General features: G+C 40.9%; 2 protein-coding genes across 3 annotated transcripts in view; one reads left to right on the plus strand and one right to left on the minus strand.

The window, feature by feature from the left end:
• Nucleotides 1–10,989, minus strand: part of prdm6 (PR domain containing 6) — a 282,501-nt gene extending 271,512 nt beyond the window's left edge. Inside the window, exons 1-3 of the mRNA XM_069893423.1 lie at nt 10,830–10,989; nt 9,750–10,244; nt 4,403–4,707 (exon numbers count right to left, since the gene is read on the minus strand). Coding sequence (XP_069749524.1) covers nt 4,403–4,707; nt 9,750–10,221 — 777 coding nt within the window. The 5' untranslated portion in view covers nt 10,222–10,244; nt 10,830–10,989. The remainder of the gene's footprint in view (nt 1–4,402; nt 4,708–9,749; nt 10,245–10,829) is intronic.
• ppic (peptidylprolyl isomerase C) overlaps nt 1–21,119 on the plus strand; it is a 186,368-nt gene that overhangs the window by 129,889 nt on the left and 35,360 nt on the right. For both annotated transcript variants that reach the window (XM_069893519.1, XM_069893510.1), the window contains one exon: nt 19,543–19,753. In XM_069893519.1, the coding sequence (XP_069749620.1) occupies nt 19,739–19,753 (15 nt within the window). In that variant the 5' untranslated portion in view covers nt 19,543–19,738. The remainder of the gene's footprint in view (nt 1–19,542; nt 19,754–21,119) is intronic.

Genomic DNA, 21,119 nt, shown 5'->3' on the forward strand with positions numbered 1-21,119 from the left:
CTTTCTTAGGTCTCCAACTTCATAATCCATACCCTTTGCAATGAAGACCAACATCTGTTCTTTGAAGGGCTGAACAATTACAGTCAAAGTAGCTGTTGTTCCCATCAGATTTCCACTTACTCTGTGACGAACTGCCTTCGAAGCCATCCATTTGATAAATCCACCTCTATACTGACAGCTATGTATGGTTAAGAGGAGAAACATTGTCAAAAAAATTGTGTACTGAAAAAGGCAATGGTGCAGATATTGCAGTTGTGTTAAATGTCAAACTGACTATGTTTGCTATGTCTTGTTACCAGGACATACTGTAAAATAATTCAATGCAGAAATCAAGTTTGTTGATTAACGTTTTCCTCTGCATTATTTTGTAATTTTCTTCGATGAAAGCATATTTCTATTCCTGCAATGAAATACTCAGAAATATTAGGTCATTATCCTGCCTGCCAATTTCTTGGGTCTGTGAGGATATGAAAGATTCCCCTCCACCAACTGAGCAAGTCCACTATTATTTTCTCAATCAATAGTTTCTTTCTTATTTGAGTGAAAATTGGTTGTCGTGTTTGCCCAGAGTGTTGTTTTTCAAACAAATTCAACTGTCTTTAAAAGGCATGATAAAAGTCTGTATAACTGGAAGTTAATTACCTTTTTCTTTAAAATATATGGATAAGATGTTCTGCAATGGCTTTATACCATCACTTAACACCAAAGTAAGATCAACCACTGAGTTCCCAGACTTCAGGGGTGCCTAAAGTTGTCACTTATTTAATCACTTGTTATCGAATTTTCTCAGAGAGCACTTTATTAGTTGAGAGAAATAAAGAAGAAAGTGTAATTGGGTATCACAATAGGTTTTAGCTCATACAGACATATAAATAAGCTTTGTTATTTCAACATGTACAAGTGGACCATGTTAGTTAGGTTTTGCAAGTATCAAGTGGACAGGCAAATGAACAATGGGAATTTCTATTGAATTTGCCTTACTTAAAACCAAGCTATTAGCCTGGAGGTGAGTTCTGAACAAGGGTAGGATAGGATGGGAAATGCAGAACTTCACTTCTCTTATAAAAGGAGTTCCCAATGTAGATTCTTGGATTGGTAGGTTGGACACCCTATTGATAAAAGATTGCTTCAGTAATCATTAGGAATGTCCATGATCATGGTGAAGCTGAGATGAAGAAGTTGCAGGTAGGTTGGGATCAGATGGTGATGGATCTTTGGATTCAAGCTGGGTAGAGCTTGGGGTGAGGTGAGGGAATAGATTGCATTTGTGGAGTCAGTTGGTAGTTGAAGGGGCAAATGGAAATTGAAGTCTGAGAAACACTATTGCTTCACCTGGCCAACAAGCAGCATTTTAATGCACGCGAATCTTCTGTCTTCATCCCTTATCTCATACTTTCAGTTACTGTTTTGCCTAAGGATTTGGAACACCTGGTCAAGTATGACAGTCAGGCTCATTATAGCAGTTATACAAACAACCTCCAGTGTGCAAATAGATTGATAATCCCATGAAAATGTATCATGAATGATCTCAATCCCAACTCACTCATTTTGAGAGTTAAAAATCCATCTCTGCTCGTCAATTTCACTTCGAAAGGCTCTCTAAATATGTAGTTGATAAAAGATAGACTCAAATGGACCCCAACACACTCCTGGTCATTAACAGGGATTAAAATATGAGAATAGTATCCAGAGATCAGAACTACTGATCTAGACACATGAATTCAAATTTCACCCTGGCATCCAGGGAATTGAAAGTCAAGACTTAAATAGACCAGAAATCAAAATGTAATAAAGATGATTAACATCCCAGGGTTGTTGTAAAACATGTATTTTGTTCACAAATGGCCTGAAGTGAAGGAAATAGGCCATGTCTTTATATAACTCCAGCCCTACTAGAAGAGTTGACTCCGAGCTATCTCTTCAGTGGATGGGGAATTAGGAAGGAACAATGAACACTAACTACGCTTTGTTCACAGAGTCTACACCCTTTGAAGAAAATAAATACACTTTGGAAGAAAATACACTTTGTAATTCCACCGTGTAAATGCTTAGCCTACCAAAATATTTCTACAATTTTGCCAAAAATATAATCATCAATCCCATTGCCGATCCAAAGTATATTTTACCTTTACTACAGTGACCACTCCATTGTTCAAGACTCCTGATTTGTACTTTAATTAGTGCAACAATATCAAATACCACTCACTTAAAAGCAGAAGGTCAAAACAAAGCTGTCAAGAGCAGTGAAATCGCAGGTTCAATTTGTCTTAAGAAAATACACCTGAAGCCTGCAAAGTATATTCAATCCATAACACCCGCTTCTTCCAAGCTGTCTACTCTACATTATATCTAGAAACTGCTGCAGTGTTGATGAACAGTTCACTAATTCAGAATTTACTGTGCAATGAAAGAGTGGGTGAGGAATAAGCAAACTAATTTCCTGCTGAAAATGTGGAAGAATTTTTTTTAAATGGCACGGAGTTTTCAAAACATAATTGAAAGGTTTTAAATTATGGAAATAATGAACAAATTCAGCATGGAAAAAGCACCACATATAACCAATTTCAATGTTTGAAACAATGTTTCTTATATCCTGTGGTTATCAACAACGTTCCAGATTAAGTTAACTGCTGACATCTATATAATTGAAATAATTAAAATAGCTAGACTATGAAAGTATGTCTGGTATATAATCAGAATGTAGAAGCAAAACTACTCAATCTGGATATGTACTTTTCATATTCGTCTGTGACAAATGACAGAACATTTCATTTTCTTTTCCATATGTATTGTATATTATTCCAGATATTCTTGCATGCTGGCAAACTGGCAGAGTGATTTTCTACAAGGAAAAAAGGCTGGGTCTCTATAATAATATTCACTATTGAAATGCAATTAGGCAAATGTTGATGAAGTGAAACACCTTGTTTTCTGCAAAATTAGTTCCAATAGATCATTCGGCTTCGTCTTTGCTGATAGACTTGTTTGATGTGTGAAATGGTAATATTTCAATGAGGAATCTAAAAACTTGGTGGGGTGGGGGAGAACAGGTTTATTTCCTTAATGAGATGAAAAGGTTGAGAAATAGAGTTGGGCTGAAAAGGTGGCAAATGAAAATGCACAAATTCAAGATCAAACCAAATGCAGAAAGAGAAATAAAGTTGTTAACAAAATGAATAGATGATGAGGAAAAATGTAAAATTATGCTTTTTAAAACCTAAATCATTTCATCATATAAAAGGATTTAAACTCTTTTCTTAGTGGGGCGAGGTTGATGAGAAATTAATGAGCAAATGCATTCTCTTTGTGAACTTCATGAAAAGGCTTTGTTTCATTCCTTTTTTTATGGCAAAATGGTACAGATTGGCCAGAAACTCATGGTGATTTGTAATTCTGCTTCACTACAATTTCATGGCAAATCTGATCATTAATAATCCATTGTTGAGCATTTTGAAATCTGTCACGGCCATATTGGAGCAAATTTTCTGCATAATAATTTTAAATTAATTTTTTGGAACTTTATTTTTGGTTTTAGAATCAATTTTTCAGGCAAGGCGCTTTTTGAAGCAATGTGCTTTTTCCTAAGGGATCATTATTTCAATTGCAAAATATGACTCACTATATCTGTAGATACAACTTTCTATATGATGCATTGTTTATAAAATGTAGGGTTAGTGCTCTAGATGGAACTAATACTTAGAAAACAATGGATGAGAGCATATCAACATTTCAACTACCTTCCCAAATTTCTATGAAATTAAATAAATTGCACAATTAAGAAGTGCATTCTAATAGGCATTTCTGTGAAAAGATTGAATAGTTTTGAACAGCATTTCCAGAGGACGGGCTTGGTCCTTTCCGGTTTTACTTCCAACGAATGCTGTGGAGTTTCACCAGCACTTTTGCATATTGTACCAAAAATGCACAATATTGTTTTCAGTACATTTACAGCAGTCCAATCTAGAAATAATCAGGTTGCATTCTTAAAACAACTCAAACTCTGTACCATGAGTAATCTCGTTCATCTTGATTAGTTGCGAAGGTTGTGTGATATATCACATATGTGGTAAGCAATTTGAAGCAGTCAATGACATATGAAAAGTTAAGTCAGCTTTGATTTAATTACAGCAGGTTGATTCCAAATGAGTTCAATGTTATATATTGTGATTTTTAAAGTATATTCTCTTTGAATGTTATCTTTAAAATTGATTTCAATAAATAAAATTATCCCATTGAATAGCTGTTTAGTGCAGGTGAATGATTTTACTTGTGGTATAATTTTATGTTAAGTTGTGCAACATTGCTGACCATTTTAGAACCTGTAATATTTATATTTCAAATAAATTCATGAGGAGTTCAGGATAAATTTACGGTCCCGTAATTTAAGGGAGCTGTTTCTTACCTCCCAGAGATGATGACTGTTCCTGAGACCTCCCAGTTGCACCTTTTCCCTGGAGATGGTAACTCCCTGGTAAGGTCCGAGCCAGGTTCCCTGTGGGATGCGTTGTGCTGCGCAGATGCCGTAGCCCAAGCCTGGTACAGTGCTAGTACACAGGCACACCTCTCGTGGCAGCTCACGCAGTCCACAGGGCACATCGGAGGGAGCGGTGCCTGCACTGCCGCTTGTGCCCACGAGACGACGCAGGGAGTGGAGTGGTCCATGCATTGGGCACTCGCCATTCCGATTGTCGGCACACATGTCACAGCCTGAGGAAAGGGGAACAGTTTGAATTAAGTGGCATGAGAAGGAACACAGATTGTGTGACAACAGTGCAGACATGGATGAAGTGAACAGGATGAGATCATGAAATAGTAGCCTGACAGCTAAAACAGAAAGTTAAAGTGAGAGGCAAGTGAAGGAAATGGTTAGTCCAATCTGTAAATGTTCAATTGAATGAAAAGGCCATGGACATTTTCAATGTTAAAAAAGAGCAAAGGGGACAGATTGAATCATACATTAAAATTTCAATGGCAAAAGGGAAACATGGCCATTGGGCAGCTGCAGTATTAACAACAGTGTTATACAATTCATTTCATGTAAAACATTTCAGATCACTCCTCACCGTGGGGTAAAAAAAAATGTTCTCAGAGCAAAGCTATCTATGTGAAAGGGTTCAGACTGAAACAGTTCGGAAAATAGGGCAATGGACAACGTTAAATGGGCATCTGGGGAGTAAAGACTGTGTATTAGTGTCAATGCGGAGGGACAGGTTAGACTGGAGAGCCAGGATAAAGGACAAATTGGAGAAGACTGCTTGTCTTATTAGTAAGGAGATTGGAACGCGAGGAAATAGAAGGATTAGAAGCAGGGAATTATGAGGGGATAATTCCACCGGAGGAAGGAGATGACAGGAAAGAGCAAGTGGCAAGATGGATACTCCATTACCTTGGGTACTGCAATTTACCAGGCTAAAGATTTGTACTTGTTGCAAACGCGTTACCAATGCAAACCCAATGAAAAAGACATTTAGATTAATAAAACAGCAAAAAAGACGCCTTGCCGTGATTTTGTTAATGCGTCCGTAGCATGATGATTTTTTTGGGTACAAATTCGCACTCGTGCAAAGTGTATCCCCTCCCAGTCTTGGTGGAAACATTAAAAAGTTGCCGTTTAAAATATTCCCAACGTATTGATGCACCAATTAAAAACTGGAGCTGCCTGTTACTTAATAATGTACACACACGCAGTAGATTTTAGATTTTATTGAACTGCGGATTCCGAATTAGTGATACTGCCAGCATGGCCAAGTTACCCGAGGTGTTCGCGCCGAGGTGTTCCCCCTAATAACTCGATACATCAACGTCAGGTTACCATTTCCCTCTGCGAATTCTTTGCATTTTGAGTTCGAGCCCCTGTTGAACATGTTCCCCATTTCAGAGCATCCTGTGGCCGTCGAGTTGAAGCTGTCAGCCACGCGTCCTTATCCGGCTCTCACATACGGTGCAGTTCTGTTGCCCAAGTCACTTGGAGGCTCGGAAACCAGCACAAGCCCGAGCCGAGCGGCGGCCGCAATGTTCCGTCAGTCCAAACGAATGTTCCGGGTTCGCGAAGTGAATGAAGAGGGGAGTTAACTCGGCGCCGGAGTCGGACGAAGGCAAACTCAACGAGAACTCATTCGGGGCCCCGGGAATCGGGTTGTTTTGTAAATATATTAGCGGTGGCCGCTCAGCGCAGTTAGTTTCCAAAATTTAAAGTCAAAAACTGGTCCCAACTTCAGATGAGAAACTGAATCGATTCCACTATTCTGGTTGGGAACTGCTGCAGACGAACACGTTCTTCAGACGGGGCATGTGCCGGGCTCGTTCAGCACGTAACTGAGAGTTTTATACACAGACAGCAATTTTGGAGCCAAGAAGGCACAAGGTGGGCTCGGAGGCACGTCAAATCCTGTGAGGTGCTCGCCTTAAAGTCCCCGCGATGAATGCAGCTGGTGTATGAACAATCCTAATCCGCACTGCCATCTCATCCCCCACCACCTCCGAAGAATTGTTGCTCGGTAAATAGCGGGACTGATGAAAAAATAATAATGAGTGGTTGTGTAAAACGATGGTGGCAGCTTTTGTGAATGGGGGTGGGGATGGGAACTAATTTAAGGCTGCAACCAGTCCTGAATTCTTGCTCTGCAGAATGGTTTTCGAGAACAGGGTCCTGAACCGCTCGGCCCATTCACATCAAACAATCCGCACCAGATTCTCCTTTTTCAACTTGTTCAAAGTTTACAACAGCTGGGGTATTTTCAGTTTATTTAAAGCTGTTCGGCTCAACGGTCTCGAAAAGGGGTCGCTGACTGTCCACTTCTCTCCACGGCTGCCCGCTGGGTCCCTGCACTGTTTCCCAGTCGAAATGCCTGATTGACGTTCCATAAAGGAAGACTCTATCTTGTAATATTCCAATATCAGTTCTTAATTTTGCATATATATTTCACAAAATTTTAAGATGGGACTTTTTTTTATTTCGAAAACAGTTAAACTGGACGGGTTTAATTTGTTACATTTAGGTTAATGTGCAAGCATATTTTCATCATTCAGTTATCACATATTACACGGACACAGACCATCGTCAAATCTAATCTTTGAAGCTGTACAGTTTAAACAGGCCTCCTTCGCACAATCTACGTTTTGGCGCATTCCTTGAATAGCGTTTGATATCGTAATGGAGACGACTGGCCACCTCTATATGGCGAAAACGTCGCTGATAATTATTCAATCCACTTGGTTTATTCTTATTAAAATACTTTCAACGTATTGAATGGTCTGAGATAGCAGGCGTCTATAAAATTATCTGCTATTCAGTAAATCAATTTGTACTCCAAATAAACTAAACTAGTTCAACATTTTTTTAAAAATAGTATCTATGTTTTCATCAATTACTTGAACAGACGGTAATCTGGGACTTATCTGAGCCACTCAGAGAAATTGTCCTCACGGCCCTTGAACAAATCGGTTATCGTTAGTCAGGTTGCTTGCTGAAACATACCCAATACTAATTTTAAGTTCATAGTCTCAAGACCAGTTCTTGTTGTAACTTGCATTCAGTTCGTGCTTCAGGAGATCGGGGTCCACTGTTTAATAACTTTCAGCGCCCATTCTATTGAAAGAATTGAACCGCCCTATCAAATACTATTGCCCATTTTGAACGGTCAGCTGCACATATCGCACATGCATTATGGTTTGGAGAACCGCCAGGAAAAATAACCAGATCAAAAACCCCACCAACCATAAATATATTTTGTCTACATAAACATCTTTGAATGAATCAATATTAGAGACACATTCAATTACAGGCTCATTTTGTTTTATGTGAAAAGCCGCGTTCTAATGGCAGAAGTGTGAATTTGTAACCTTCCCACGCCTCTTTCTGTGTCCACGGTGCAACTATAGATCTGATTTACAGATACTAAAGTGTTGGTCATGCGACAAAATATTCATCGTGATATTAATCTATCAGTTTGGAATAGTCACATTAGCTATCTCACGCCATGATCAATGGTCGTTTACAATATTCCCATGAATTGTAATGCAACCAAAAAAAAAATAGGTTGCTGTGTGAGTGGAACCATGACGAGCTGTTCTTTTTTCTCTCTCTGCCAAAGGGAGTGTTGCTTGATATAAAGATGAAGACTGGGGCTGAGTGGCGCCTTTGGGCAGCTGATTGGATTTTGCCAGGCTGACGGAGTTTGGGGGAAGACAGATAGGATTTTTAGATAAAACTGCGGCTGGTCCCTAAGAGACCCAAACAATACCGAGATGATGAATAGCATCTCTAAGGCGATCGATCGGTGCCCTGATATAGTCGATTCGGCCAGCTTTCTCCAGAAAACTAGTGGCAATTAATTGTGTCTTGTCCGCTCATCGCTCATCTTTGTCTGGCAGTTATCGATGGAGATTAGTGCTGATGGACCATTTTATCACGTTAAATAAACATTCACCACCTTTCAGCCAAAGGAAATATGGATAATAAAGCTATAGTTAGAACTGCTAGCCACTCTTCAAATGACGGTTTCGAATAGATTATAGGGAATATGTGCTAATTTGACACATTTGATCTTTTGGGATACTTTATTCTGAGATTTTGAAAGTATACGGCATCGGAAAGTTTGGTGACGTTTATCAGTTAATTCTATCCAGAATCTATTTCAGTCTCACAGTGAAATCTTTCACTGGTTTCTGTTTATCTCAGCATCTGTAAAGACCTTGCCCATTCATCCAAGCCGCTGTATATATGAAATGAGTTATCTCAGCTTAGCTGTTGAAAAAAAATATTGATTAAACAAAAAAAAGTATCTATAGATTCGAGAAAACAAATGTTAGTCCTGCGTCTGTCGATGATAGAATTATACCTCTGCAGCACGCCGCTGTCATCTCGTTTAAATGTTTACTGGTTTTAAGTTACTGTGCCATTAAGTGGGTGCGTGTGGTTTTAAATCCATGCCTTTACCTGATGTCACTCAAAACTCGAGTACAATTACTTTCAGAACTTCAGCAGGCAGTGCTTTGAAATGCATATTCTAACCATCGCTATAATTATGGGGCTGATTAGGGAGACCTTAAAATAAAGTGCATGTTCATTTTCTGATGGTCCTTTCGGCTGTTATTATCAAATGGACCAAATTGAACCATTGCAACCTTGCACTGGGTATTTTCAGTCCTCTACACGCACCCTATCTTTTATTGTTCGGTGGAGACGTTGTTTGAATGACAAAAATATTGTTGTCAGATTGGCTAAACGTCCTTTCACCGTCGACTGGTGATAATGGTGCTCGCTGTGCCCATTTCAAAAGAGCTTAGCGTGCTTTAATGTTCCAAAACAAAGCTACAAACGGAGACGACTAACAATCTGAGAAAACAACTTCTGTCGCTTCGGCATTCTTTCCTCTCGACTCCCACAAGGACCAAGCAAAGTAAATCTAACCATTTCGAGCACTGTTGCCATTCGGTTGAAAGTTATGGACTCATGCAACGTGTTTTGCCATTTTACTCCAAATCAGTTACCTTTGATGGGAGTGATGGGCGAAGACTTAAATGCCAACTTGTTTGCATCTGCAAAGAAGGCGGGAAAGCATGATGCAGCCATCTCCCTTATAAGCACTTGGGTGAACATTCTGCTCGCAGTCATTAACCAGACAATAGATTTTGTCGACCCTGAGAGTTAAAAACGTTTTCTGCAGTAAAATTATGTTGAGAGAAAGGTTACATAGAACGTCAATCCACATGCAAGTTGTTGGAGAGGGAGGAAATGATTGACTCACGGTTATTGGGGTCGGTTCCGTGGTTGTTAAGAGGAATGATCTCCATTCTCTGCTGTCCGTACAAATAATAGTCCAGATCCTCTGTTGTAAATGAGTATCTCGGGGTCCTCTCCGTCTCGGGTGAAGACAGCTCTTTGCCGTTGAGCGCCAGAGATGGGTCTGAACCCGCGAGCTGTCCCAACACCGAGATCTGCGGCGCTGAAACCGGGGTCAGGCCGGAGAGGGACAGGGAACACGCCGGAGAAGAGGCCGTCGGGACGGTGGACGACGCTGACGAGGTGAGTGGTCCCGAGTGGTGGCGGAGGCTTTCGCTCGGCGGGCCAGCTCTGTCGAGCGGCTGCAGCTGGCTGGGAGTCACTGTCAACGAACCGACTTTCAGTTGGGTCTGGGGGAAGAGCTGCTTCCAATGTTGAATATAGGCGGGATCGACCTTCAGGAATGCAGATCCACTGGGGTCACTGGGTTTCATCATCTCTACAAATTCCAACTTTAATACTGTAATTAAAGAAAAGGCGCGGTTAGCTAAGGAGTTAAGTTTCGTCAAGTTATTCAAAGTTAAGTGGTAAACAGTGCACAGACATTCCTTGGGGTTTAGGCGCAATGTCTAAAATACAACGTTTATGATAACCATGTTTAACACTGGCATCTCATCTCAGTGAAAAAAACATTTTAATCATGTACGGAGAACTGCACTGCCCGCAGGTACACAACTTGGGAAAACTGGGCTTGGCTAGAGTATTGGTCCTGTAATTAACCACGATTAACGCGACAGGCCATGTAATTACAAAGCCTTTTTACCCCGATCCTCCCATGTATGGTCGCACACAATAACGCACCGAAAAGTAAAGTTTAAAATGTGCAGCTTTACGGGAAACAATTTGACTTTTGAATCATTTTAATGTTGCTAATAAGCTTCAAGATAGCAACTTAATGTAATATAGCCCCAACCAGCCGTCCTCCACAGATCCCTTAATTCATAATGTAATAACTTTGAAAAAAAACTTGCAAAACTCCACCATCGACTGCTAACTTGGAGCTGACGTCCGTCTGACCAATTAACCCAGATTAGACATTACTTACCCGTGATGTTAGTCCAATCAGACCGCAGAATTTGCAGAAAATGGACTTCCTGATGTCTTTATAGCGCTCCACTCATTTGTCCGAGAAGCATGTTTCTCGCGTGGGAGGTCGGCGTGCGTTAGATCCGAGCCACAGGATCCTGTTCATCTGTGAGGTTCCTAGAACGTTTTCAAGCGGACTTGGAGCTGGACACGTGGTTTTTACAGCAGCACAGATTAGAGTCGACGGGGGGGGGGGGGGGGGTGGGGAACAGGAGAGGGGGGGGGGGTGGCGGTTAGCAACATCACATTGATCAAAACCAGAGAGCAACCACACCCCACCTTAAACGATCTCCACCCATAAAGATGAAACTCAGTCACGAGCAGGAGTAGTTGTACTATATTTCTCATTGTTCAACTTGTTTCATTTCTGCTCTGCAGCCCGCATTGATGTGTTTTGCAATCACCTGTATTTATGACTTATTTTCTGAATGCAAGTTCTAGTTGTTCTCGTGAATACAATTAACAGACAAGTGCGCTGAAGTCACTGCGCGACTGAGCAGATCTTTGACACGGCGGGTAAGCGAACAGCATATTATGGAATTGATTAAATAGCCATGATTGTAGGAGTTCCCCCCCCCCCCTAAAGAATCAATGTTTCCTTTTTTTCTCTCGATATGAACGGGGTTCGGTCGCCACTATTGGGTGCGCCAATCTCTATGCCCCTTTCCGTCACCAACCTGTTTACGACGCCGTTTTCTTCATCTCCAACTTTTTTTTTCTGACCACGGTGTTCCCCAACACTGGAAATGTTGATGCTTTGGACGCTGCGAGGCCTGCTGGGTTCCTTCAGCATCTCAATCTCAGCGTCGGCAGACGGTCGCGTTTCACTCCCTAACACCTTTTGTTGGCTCAAAGAAACATCTCATTCTGCCAACACGCGAGTGTTTGCAGGTCATCGGAATATGGAGCTTCAGTGGTCCTTCACCCCCCCCCCCCTCCCCCTCCCTCCGTTCAATCCGGGCAGATTCTGAGAAGCTGGTTGCTCTGTTTGGATTGTGTCTCTATCTAATGTGGTGCATAGTCTCCGAACTCCAGCGCTGGAAATGTTTTGACTGGCGTCATGTTGACAAGCTCGTCCGTCATCTAGTCTATAGATTGATAACATCCAGCGAAAAGACAAACACAATCACGCGGAAAGGCATTTTCCCCGAGAAATAAAGTTGACTATGAAATATTTGCTTCATTTAAAAAGAATGCATAATGCCAGTGTGCTTTGAAAATACTCTGAACTCCAGGCCACTTGAACAGCGACTGGTGATGGTGCTACTATACAATACACTGGTCTAGACTTATTTCAGATCTCAGGTCACAATCTTATAAACACTTCGCTGCGAGGCGATCTTAAATTTAGACAATGCGATTCCCTATCGTAAGATGATACAATGGGCGCTAGAATCGAGTTTAGGGGGTCTAATCGCCAATTCCGAGTAATCATGAAAGAGCGTGGGACTTGGTCAACACTGTTACCCGTTCATTGAGAATGTACGGGAGTTCAGATTATCAGAGTGGACGGAATCCCAGTGAAATGCCATAGATTCTCTTTTCCAGTCTCTATTTTCATTGTTTTCCATAGATTCGGAATATTGGCCATTGAACCACATGTACAATATCCTCCTGTGGAGTGTATTCAAAGAATCAGCGCCTGATTTTCTTTCAGTTGCAGAATTCGAATCATATTACACGCCTTCATGATTTCAGTAACTCACAGATGGGTCATCGGCATCAACCAAATACTGCCAACTTTTTTCTGCGTTAAGCTGTAATTCCATTGTCAGTCTGCGGCGCGTAACGTTCAGTTTTGTCACCTATACAAATCTGATTTCAATTAAAGAAAATAAAAGTACGGTATGGTGGGGTGGGAAATAAAAGCTCTTTTCACAGGGGAATTTTTGAACTTGGGAGGCAAAAAGCAATAAATGAGCTCACGAGCTGTCTGATTAAGAAGAGTCCTCTGGGAGAAATTGCAAAGTCTTACACGTCCGTCTGTTTGTCAAAGTGTCCAACAGCAGTCAGGTCAGTTCGTTAATGCATTCTGTCGATTATCGCAAAAAAATGTAAATTTATTTAAGGAAAATCTAATTGCTGCAATGCATCGTATTCCTCGCGTTAAGCAATACGCTGACATTTACTTGATTGATGAATTCTGCTTATATGCGATGTGCCTAACCAATCTGATAACAACGCGGAATTAATATTCAGGTTATATTTCGTTTATTGCACCTGATCGTTTCCTGTAAACCACTTTGTAAAAAGGGGAAATCAATATTTCTCACAATGTTACACATTATGATTTCTGCTATCGGGTCAAAATCCAACTGGGGTTTCCAAATAATCACACCCTCTAACGCAATAAGATGATCTGCATGTGTGATGTGTACAAATCTGATCCAACAATCGACGTGGATATTCCAAGCAAATGTGCTGGGTCTGAAAGAAGGCGCACAGGATTAAATGCAGAGAGCACACTCATGTTTTTCTTCATTGATTAATGACTTCTAAAATAAAACATGCGGGAATGGGAGCTGCGATCGATAAATTAACTACCGAAATTCATCATTTTCTCGCGTAAAATATCCAGAGCAAGACACAATTTTTTGACATGTCCCACAAGGTAGAAGCGAGGCAAGGTTCGATCTGGATTGCTGGTTATTAGAAAATCTGATTCCATTTGACACCCAATTAAAAGTTTGCATTTCTTGCTAATTAATTCTCTTGATCGGGAAAGACAAATAGAGGGGTCGTTTTGACAGGAGTCCGATAAAGAATTCAACCGCGTTCTTGGCCGGGATGTCTCCTGATTATAGTTTTAAGGTCACGGCTTCATGGGTTTCTAATTCATTAATACAGACATTTATTCAGACGGGATTAATGAAGATCGCACTCTCTTGCATCAATTGGATTTATTTTGGATACAGAAAAGAAAGAGAAATTCTATCAGATTGTAAATTGAACGGTTGATATTTCGGCATTAAAATTTCAACCCATAGATAAATTGAATTAGACCATTACGTTCTATTCTAAACAATCTGGCAATTATTGGAGTCAAAGACTCATGCAGCGTGGTAAAAGGCCCTTCGGCCCACCTTGCCCAAGCCGACCAAAACATCCTACCCACATTCGTCCCCCTGTGTTTGGCCAATATCCTTCCAAACGCACGTGTGGTCAATTTTTTTCTTAAACGAGTACCTACCTCCCTGAACCACCTCTTCCGTCAGCCCGGCCCCAAACACCCACCAGCTTCTGTGAAGAAGAAGCGTTCATTATTATTAGCACAATTTTTCAAATGAGTGGAAGGTGAGAACTTTATATTCATGGCCTGAATCCGCTCTTTCCATTAACTTCTCAACTTCCACAAACGGGTCGGAGTGGGCGAGTGGAGGGATTAGGGGAATGGGCAGGGATTATTATTATGGGATACTTTAACCTTGTAAGCCTGGCGTGCCGACAGACAACATTCATCCTGTTTAGGCGTTCTTCAGTGAAGTTCCTGCGGCGAAATTACTGCGGCGCGTTGAATTGAAGCGTTGGGTCGGGGCTGGTACTGATTTCTGTGCGGTTCAGGTTGATGTTCAAAAGGCGTGCCTCACAAAATTCCGAACCATTCGAGCGCTCATCGTGATCAGTCCCTCTACACCCTTTCCTCGTTCCCCGCCGAGTTCGATGTGCACGAGAAACACTCGAAATAAGGAACTCTGCGGGATTTCTGAGATGGAAAAACCTCAGAAAAGTTTCTCCCTTCTTCATGAGGGTCGGTGATTGAAAGAAAAATATTTCCGCGGACTTATATATTGAGGTGAAGATATTTGGCATAGTGATGGCCATAAAATAATGACAGTTGTTTAAAAAAAACATCATTCGCCAATCGTTACATTTCAATATCCAAACAATTAGTGGAGCTGTAACACAGTGGAGACCGGAACCAGAACAAAAGTTCTGCATTAAATCACATTCAGGTACGTCTATTATATTACCCTCCAAAACCATGCATTAGTTCACAAATGTAAATAATGTGACTCCACCCCCACCCCCTCTCGTTACACAGATGGCTCAGAATTAATGTTAAAATACTGTTAAAAAAAAACTCCAGCGCCTCTGAACAATGGGGTTTGTTAGAACCACGATCAATAACGACAATGGAAGTTCGTCTCTTCGGGGAATATTTAAGCCTTTGACTTGCAACAATATTATCTATAAATGAAATCACAATCATCGTTGTTTCCCGTGACTTTCCTAACAGGCAATAGGGTCAACCAAGGCAATTCATACATAAAAACACAACGAATTTAGTAAATTACCTACTGCAGCAAGGAAATCGAATTGCAAATATTTAGCCCAACTCTTAACGAACTTCGCTTTTGGTAAACGGATGGCAAAAATCTTTCTTTGGGGGTCGGTTAATAACCCAGCGGCCACATTCTCGCTGGTCGTCGGAACCAACCCAAGGGGGCGCCGCACTTCACACTTTCAGATCTTCGCCCGCTGAAAGGGACAGCGACAGTCTAAGCACAGGGGCTGCCTGACTCACACACATTATACTTCATAACCTCAAGATCAGACTGGAAGATTGCCACGTTTGAATTTCGAGCTGCGTTCACGTGAGTAACAAAATGGACGATTTTAAACTCTGTTAGCTGGGCAACAGGACTGGACTTTGTAGACTCAAGCATTCCCAGAGGTTTCGAAGGCAACCTCCTCGTTAGGCTCATTTGAATCATTCATCTGCTACATTTGTGCTTTCCTGGACAATGTAGCGTGGCCTACCCAAGTTTGATTGTCTCTCGGATTGATCCGCTGTAAATTGATGCTATCATACGTGATCTCGTTCATCCAAGTTCTCCGTACTGTTTACTTACAATTTAGCTTCTTACAGGTAAATTGTTGGACCAAAGAGGCTGGATTTTGGCACCAATGGCCATATATTTATGTCTTTCTTTAGAATTGAAAATTATGAATTTATATCTTGGTATTTCTTTCAGAGGATAACATTTGTAGCCCCAGAGAACTGCATGGAAATGGTCACCCAAGTCCTTCCAACCACTGAGACAAATACAAAGTTAAGGACATTTCGGCAATGATAGTTTCACTGGCGATTGACATGCAAATTACGAATGTTTATTAAATCTAGAAATCAGCCAAACGAGTACTGTCCATCATAACTTCATTCGACGCTTAGTTTGAATAAATTTAATCATTTCTATTGCCATTAGCACCACAAGTGATTTATATTAAAATATGATTTTATAAAGAACCTTAATATCTGGAAAATCCGATTCTCAAACATGACGAAAAGTATGGTCCTACCATATTGCCCTAGGTCAGGAGGGGCAGAAATCCTCTCCAGATAGTTTTGGAAGAGTTGGTTTTAGGCATTGGAGTTAGGAGTCAGCCTCCTCCCAGAGACCTCCTCACTAGATTCGAAACTCTTCGTTGCTTCGGCGGCCATAAGTTTTAAAAGGGACTGGCTTTGTTTTCACACGATTGACATCAAGCCATTTCCTTGAAGCGATTTTACTGTATCACAAAGCGGAGGGAACTGATGGACATTAGAAAAAAAGTTAAGAACTGGGGAGATAATTGAAATATTGACCATGAGGTTTTCATGACCTCAGATTCAGAAATCATTCAAGGGTACTTGAATACCCACCGTACTTTTTAAAAAATCACTATTGTTTCTGGATAATCCAGAAGGAATTCAGAATTCAATCAGGTATTCGTTATGATTTCTTATTGCATTTCGATAGGATTGACCTCATACAGCAACGCACTAAATTAAAAAAAACTACCTGTGATTCCAATTTATGTGCTTGTGATGGTGGAATTGGAGACTGGTGGTGGTTGGGGAAGGTAGTGTTTCCCCCCACATATGAATCTTCCACATTTACGTTGGAAAATGTTCACACCAGCCACTTTCTGTGTAATTCTGTGGAAATCGATGTGTTAAATGTGTTTTAATTTTACTTTAAAGAATAAAATCATAAATTCAACATGCAAGGTGAAATACTGCACGTTACGTTGTTAAAAAGTAACATTCATGTGGTGTGAGGTCAGTGGAACTTACGTTGATGAACCTTTCCAATAACATGGTGACGGAGCAGGCACATCAACAAGTTCAGAAAAAAATCAACAACTTCATCTTGCCATTTCAACATAACGCCTGCGCTATATTCAAGATCACATTTTATATATTTGCATATATATAGATATGCATATTTTAAAAAGACCATACCCGTGGCATATCTATATATATGCATATTTTAAAAAGACCATCCCCGTGGCAGGTAATCTGTCCCACCAACATTTTGAAATGATTGTTTGTCCAAATACCGCGTACAGACCGATTAGTTATATTTTCAAATACTAAACCCTTCCACTACCTGAATCCACTCTATTTGGATCAATACATGAAAAAATGTTGTTTCTAGTTTTTTTTTCATTCCAACAATTCTGTTTAACTTAAAAGTTCCTCCTTTCGCATTTTTGTGCCTAAGAAAAAATATTATTTCCTTGATTTATACTTTGAATTCAAAGCCAACGTATGTCGCGGTAAATCAGCCAATAGTAACTTCGTCCGGATTTTTAAGATTGAAGGAGGCAGAAAGGACAGAAAAAAAATGTAAAGGGCTCTGCTGATTGGAGGATCTTGGAGAGGATGCACTGAAGATTCATTGAACTTCTAGCACATTGCATGCCAGGAGAAAGAACAGGACCCAGGAACCAGATGTGGGAATGGGATTGGGGTGAAGGTTAGATGGAGTAACACAGAACGATTCCGAATATAGTGGGCACGTTTGGATCAAGTGTCAGATCACTTTTTTTGTTAACCTCAGATTAACAGTCTTCAAAAGTGTCCTTTTGGAATAATATTAAAGGTACTTTTGTATTTTCAAAGGTAACTTTTCTTTATTGGCTCCATATTGACTATTCCAATTCCCAAAGATGATTTGAAGGAAATATTACCTCGCATTTCCAAAAAGGAAATACAAAATAAGTACAAAAGGTCTTGAGAAATACAAAATAAGTACAAAACAGTCATTAAACAGGTGAAAAACAAACAACAGTGGGTCAGTCAGCATCCATGGGTAGAAATGTTTTGGGAGTCCAAAGTGCAAAATGGAGCTATCATTTATATCAAGAGGTGGAAGAATTTGGGGAGGGGCTAAGAAGGGCTAAGAGAGACAGAGGTGGAGACCATTGGGGGTGGAGTGGGCGATTAGAGAGAAAAGTTGCAAAAACGGAAGAAGTCAAAGAAAGTGTGGAGTCAGATGGGTTAACTCAAAAGAGAACAATTGATTTCTGTACCATTGGGTTTTAGGATGTCCAGGAGGAATATGATGTGTTGTTTCTTGAGTCACCCTAGAAATGGAAGAGATTGAGGACAGACGGTAATGGTAAATGCAATTGAAATAGTTGGCAATGAGGAGATCAAGCTTAGACCCGTATTCTGAGTGGAAATGTTTTTGTGCAGTTTTTGGATTTCTCTTCAGTAATGTTCAATGTTTTAGTGAATGTCAGAAGATTCATAAATGGATCTAGCATCCTCAATTACTACTGAATTATGTAGGTATACTGACGTGAGCAAGATGTCCTCTCCAAGCATGGACAATCAGAGTAAAATCTATAACTGAAATAAAAGAGATGAGGGGTGTAGACTATGAAGATCTCTCCAAACAAATAATCAATTTGAGAAAGATATGTTAATAGATATTGAAATTATGAATATGGCTGAGATAGGAAATTTATGACAAATATGAAGCATTCTTGGAAACGGGGACCTGGTATCAACAGATCACAGACAATTTTACACACTCACACCAGGAATGAAAAACCAGATATCAGAAGATTCAATTAAATTCCAAGTGAAATAATGGAAAGAGAAGCAAATACATGGAAGGCAATAATCCTGGAATTCTCAACTTGGATAGGAAGTATCTGGTAGGAGATGTTATGGAAAACGATGAAGGAAATTAATACATTTGGAATTTAATTTAAAGTATTAAATTAAAATATTGAAGTATTAAAATGAAATCTAGTGAGAAAATATAAAAATAACGATCGCAACTTCACGCAAAGAATGATAAATGTATGAAATTAATGGACCGTGGTTGTAGAGTGTGTGTGTGTGTGTGTGTGTGTGTGAGAGAGAGAGAGAGATGGGGAAATGCCCTGATGATTTTTGTGCGTGTTTAAATGCTTCTGGTAGAAGGGAAGGGAAGTGGACTAATTTAGTACTTTGATGACACCAGTAAGTACAATCTACAGGTGAATTAATGCTATCAGTTTACTTTTTAAAAAGTGTCTCAGCTACTCATTCTTTCTCAGCAACTATTTTACAATGTCACCTCTATCTGATTTCAAATATATAAAACGCTAGTAATCAAGCGCGATCTGCATTGCAAGTTAACACGACATATTGGTTAGAACTAATGTTTAATATCTCATATTAACAACTTTTGTTTCTCATTCTAAACTAACACTTCTGACCAGGCAGGCTCAGGACTGGTCAGTACTTGGAGGGACGACCGCCTAGGGGGATCACTAAGTTTCTGTGAGCGCGCCTTAAGGTTTCTGTGAGTCTGCCTTAAGGTAGACAAAAGTTAAAGAATTTCATGTCGGTTACATTCTAAATGTAGTGTTACGTGACAATAATAGAACTTTTACCTTTACCTTTGTAGGCACGTTTGGATGATCTCATTAAAGAATTGGACAGGCTGAAAGAAAGATATTCTATGTATGTAAATTCCAAGCATGTATGTGAACTCCACGCAAGTATGTGACATAGCTCGAACCTCACGAATGTGATGTTGGTAGTGAGAAGAATCTTCATCACACTTTATAACAACCTGGGGCACGTGATGCATGTAAATTCTCATGATAATTATCTGTGTAAGTCTTACAGTATTTCCTCAAATGTTGCATCGTCACCGAGTTTGTCATGTACCAATCGGGTATGATGAATACATATTTAAATTACGATACCTTAGTATCCCCCCCCCCAAAAAAAAAGCAGACTAAAAGTCTCCTGAATCCCCCCCAGCAAATTCGGCACCGGGTGGGCCGAAATTCCCAATAATTTTTGGAAGAAGTTGCGGCCGGAGATCTGCTAAATTTGTAATAAACAAACATTGGGATTTCAAGCCTTTAGTGTCATTGTCAAATAGCTGTTCTCCCAGTTTAGCAACTGCAATCAATCGGAGTCAAATATACTTATCAAAAGGGACTTTCTTATTATGAGACGCATCGGACTTTTAAAACCAACGAACAATTTGTACGATATATGATGTTACTTGCTTTGAATGGATCAGTAATTTTGATGGGGCGTTTTACTACTTAAATGTTATTGATTGGCCCGTGACAATTTATTACTCAAGCGCACGAGGACGCCAGGAGCTAGAAAACATACAAAAAGAATTCAACTCCACTGACTTCACGCAGTCCTGGACACGCACCACTTAACCGGGGTCCTGGTCACGCACCACATCCTGCTGTCCTGGACACGCACCACTTAACCGGGGTCCTGGTCACGCACCACATCCTGCGGTCCTGGACACGCACCACTTCCCGCGGTCCTGGACACGCACCACTTCCCGCGGTCCTGGGCACGCACCACTTAACTGCAGTCCTGGACATGCACCATTTAACCGGGGTCCTGGACGCACCACCTAACTGCGGTCCTGGACACGCACCACGTAACTGCGGTCCTGGTCACGCACCACTTCCCGCGGTCCTGGGCACGCACCACTTAACTGAGGTCCTGGACACGCACCACTTAACCGGGGTCCTGGTCGCGTACCAGTTCCCGCGGTCCTGGACATGCACCACTTAACTGCGGTCCTGGACACGCACCACGTAACTGCGGTCCTGGACACGCACCACTTCCGCGGTCCTGGACACGCTCCACTTAACTGCGGTCCTGGACACGCACCACTTCCCGCGGTCCTGGACACGCTCCACTTAACTGCGGTCCTGGACACGCACCACTTAACCGGGGTCCTGGACACGCACCACTTAACTGCGGTCCTGGACACGCACCACTTAACCGGGGTCCTGGACACGCACCACTTAACCGGGGTCCTGGACACGCACCACGTAACTGCGGTCCTGGACACGCACCACTGATTCACGTTCAGTCATTTATATGACCAATCTGATGAAGGTGGAATAAATTTCAAATTGCGCGTCCGTTTCATTTTCTTTATTCAAACTTTGCATTTCGCTATTGAAAGCTTGTCGTGAGTTTTGGCATCAACCA

The sequence above is a fragment of the Narcine bancroftii genome, chromosome 1 (assembly GCF_036971445.1).
Source record: "Narcine bancroftii isolate sNarBan1 chromosome 1, sNarBan1.hap1, whole genome shotgun sequence".
Lineage (NCBI taxonomy): Eukaryota > Metazoa > Chordata > Chondrichthyes > Torpediniformes > Narcinidae > Narcine > Narcine bancroftii.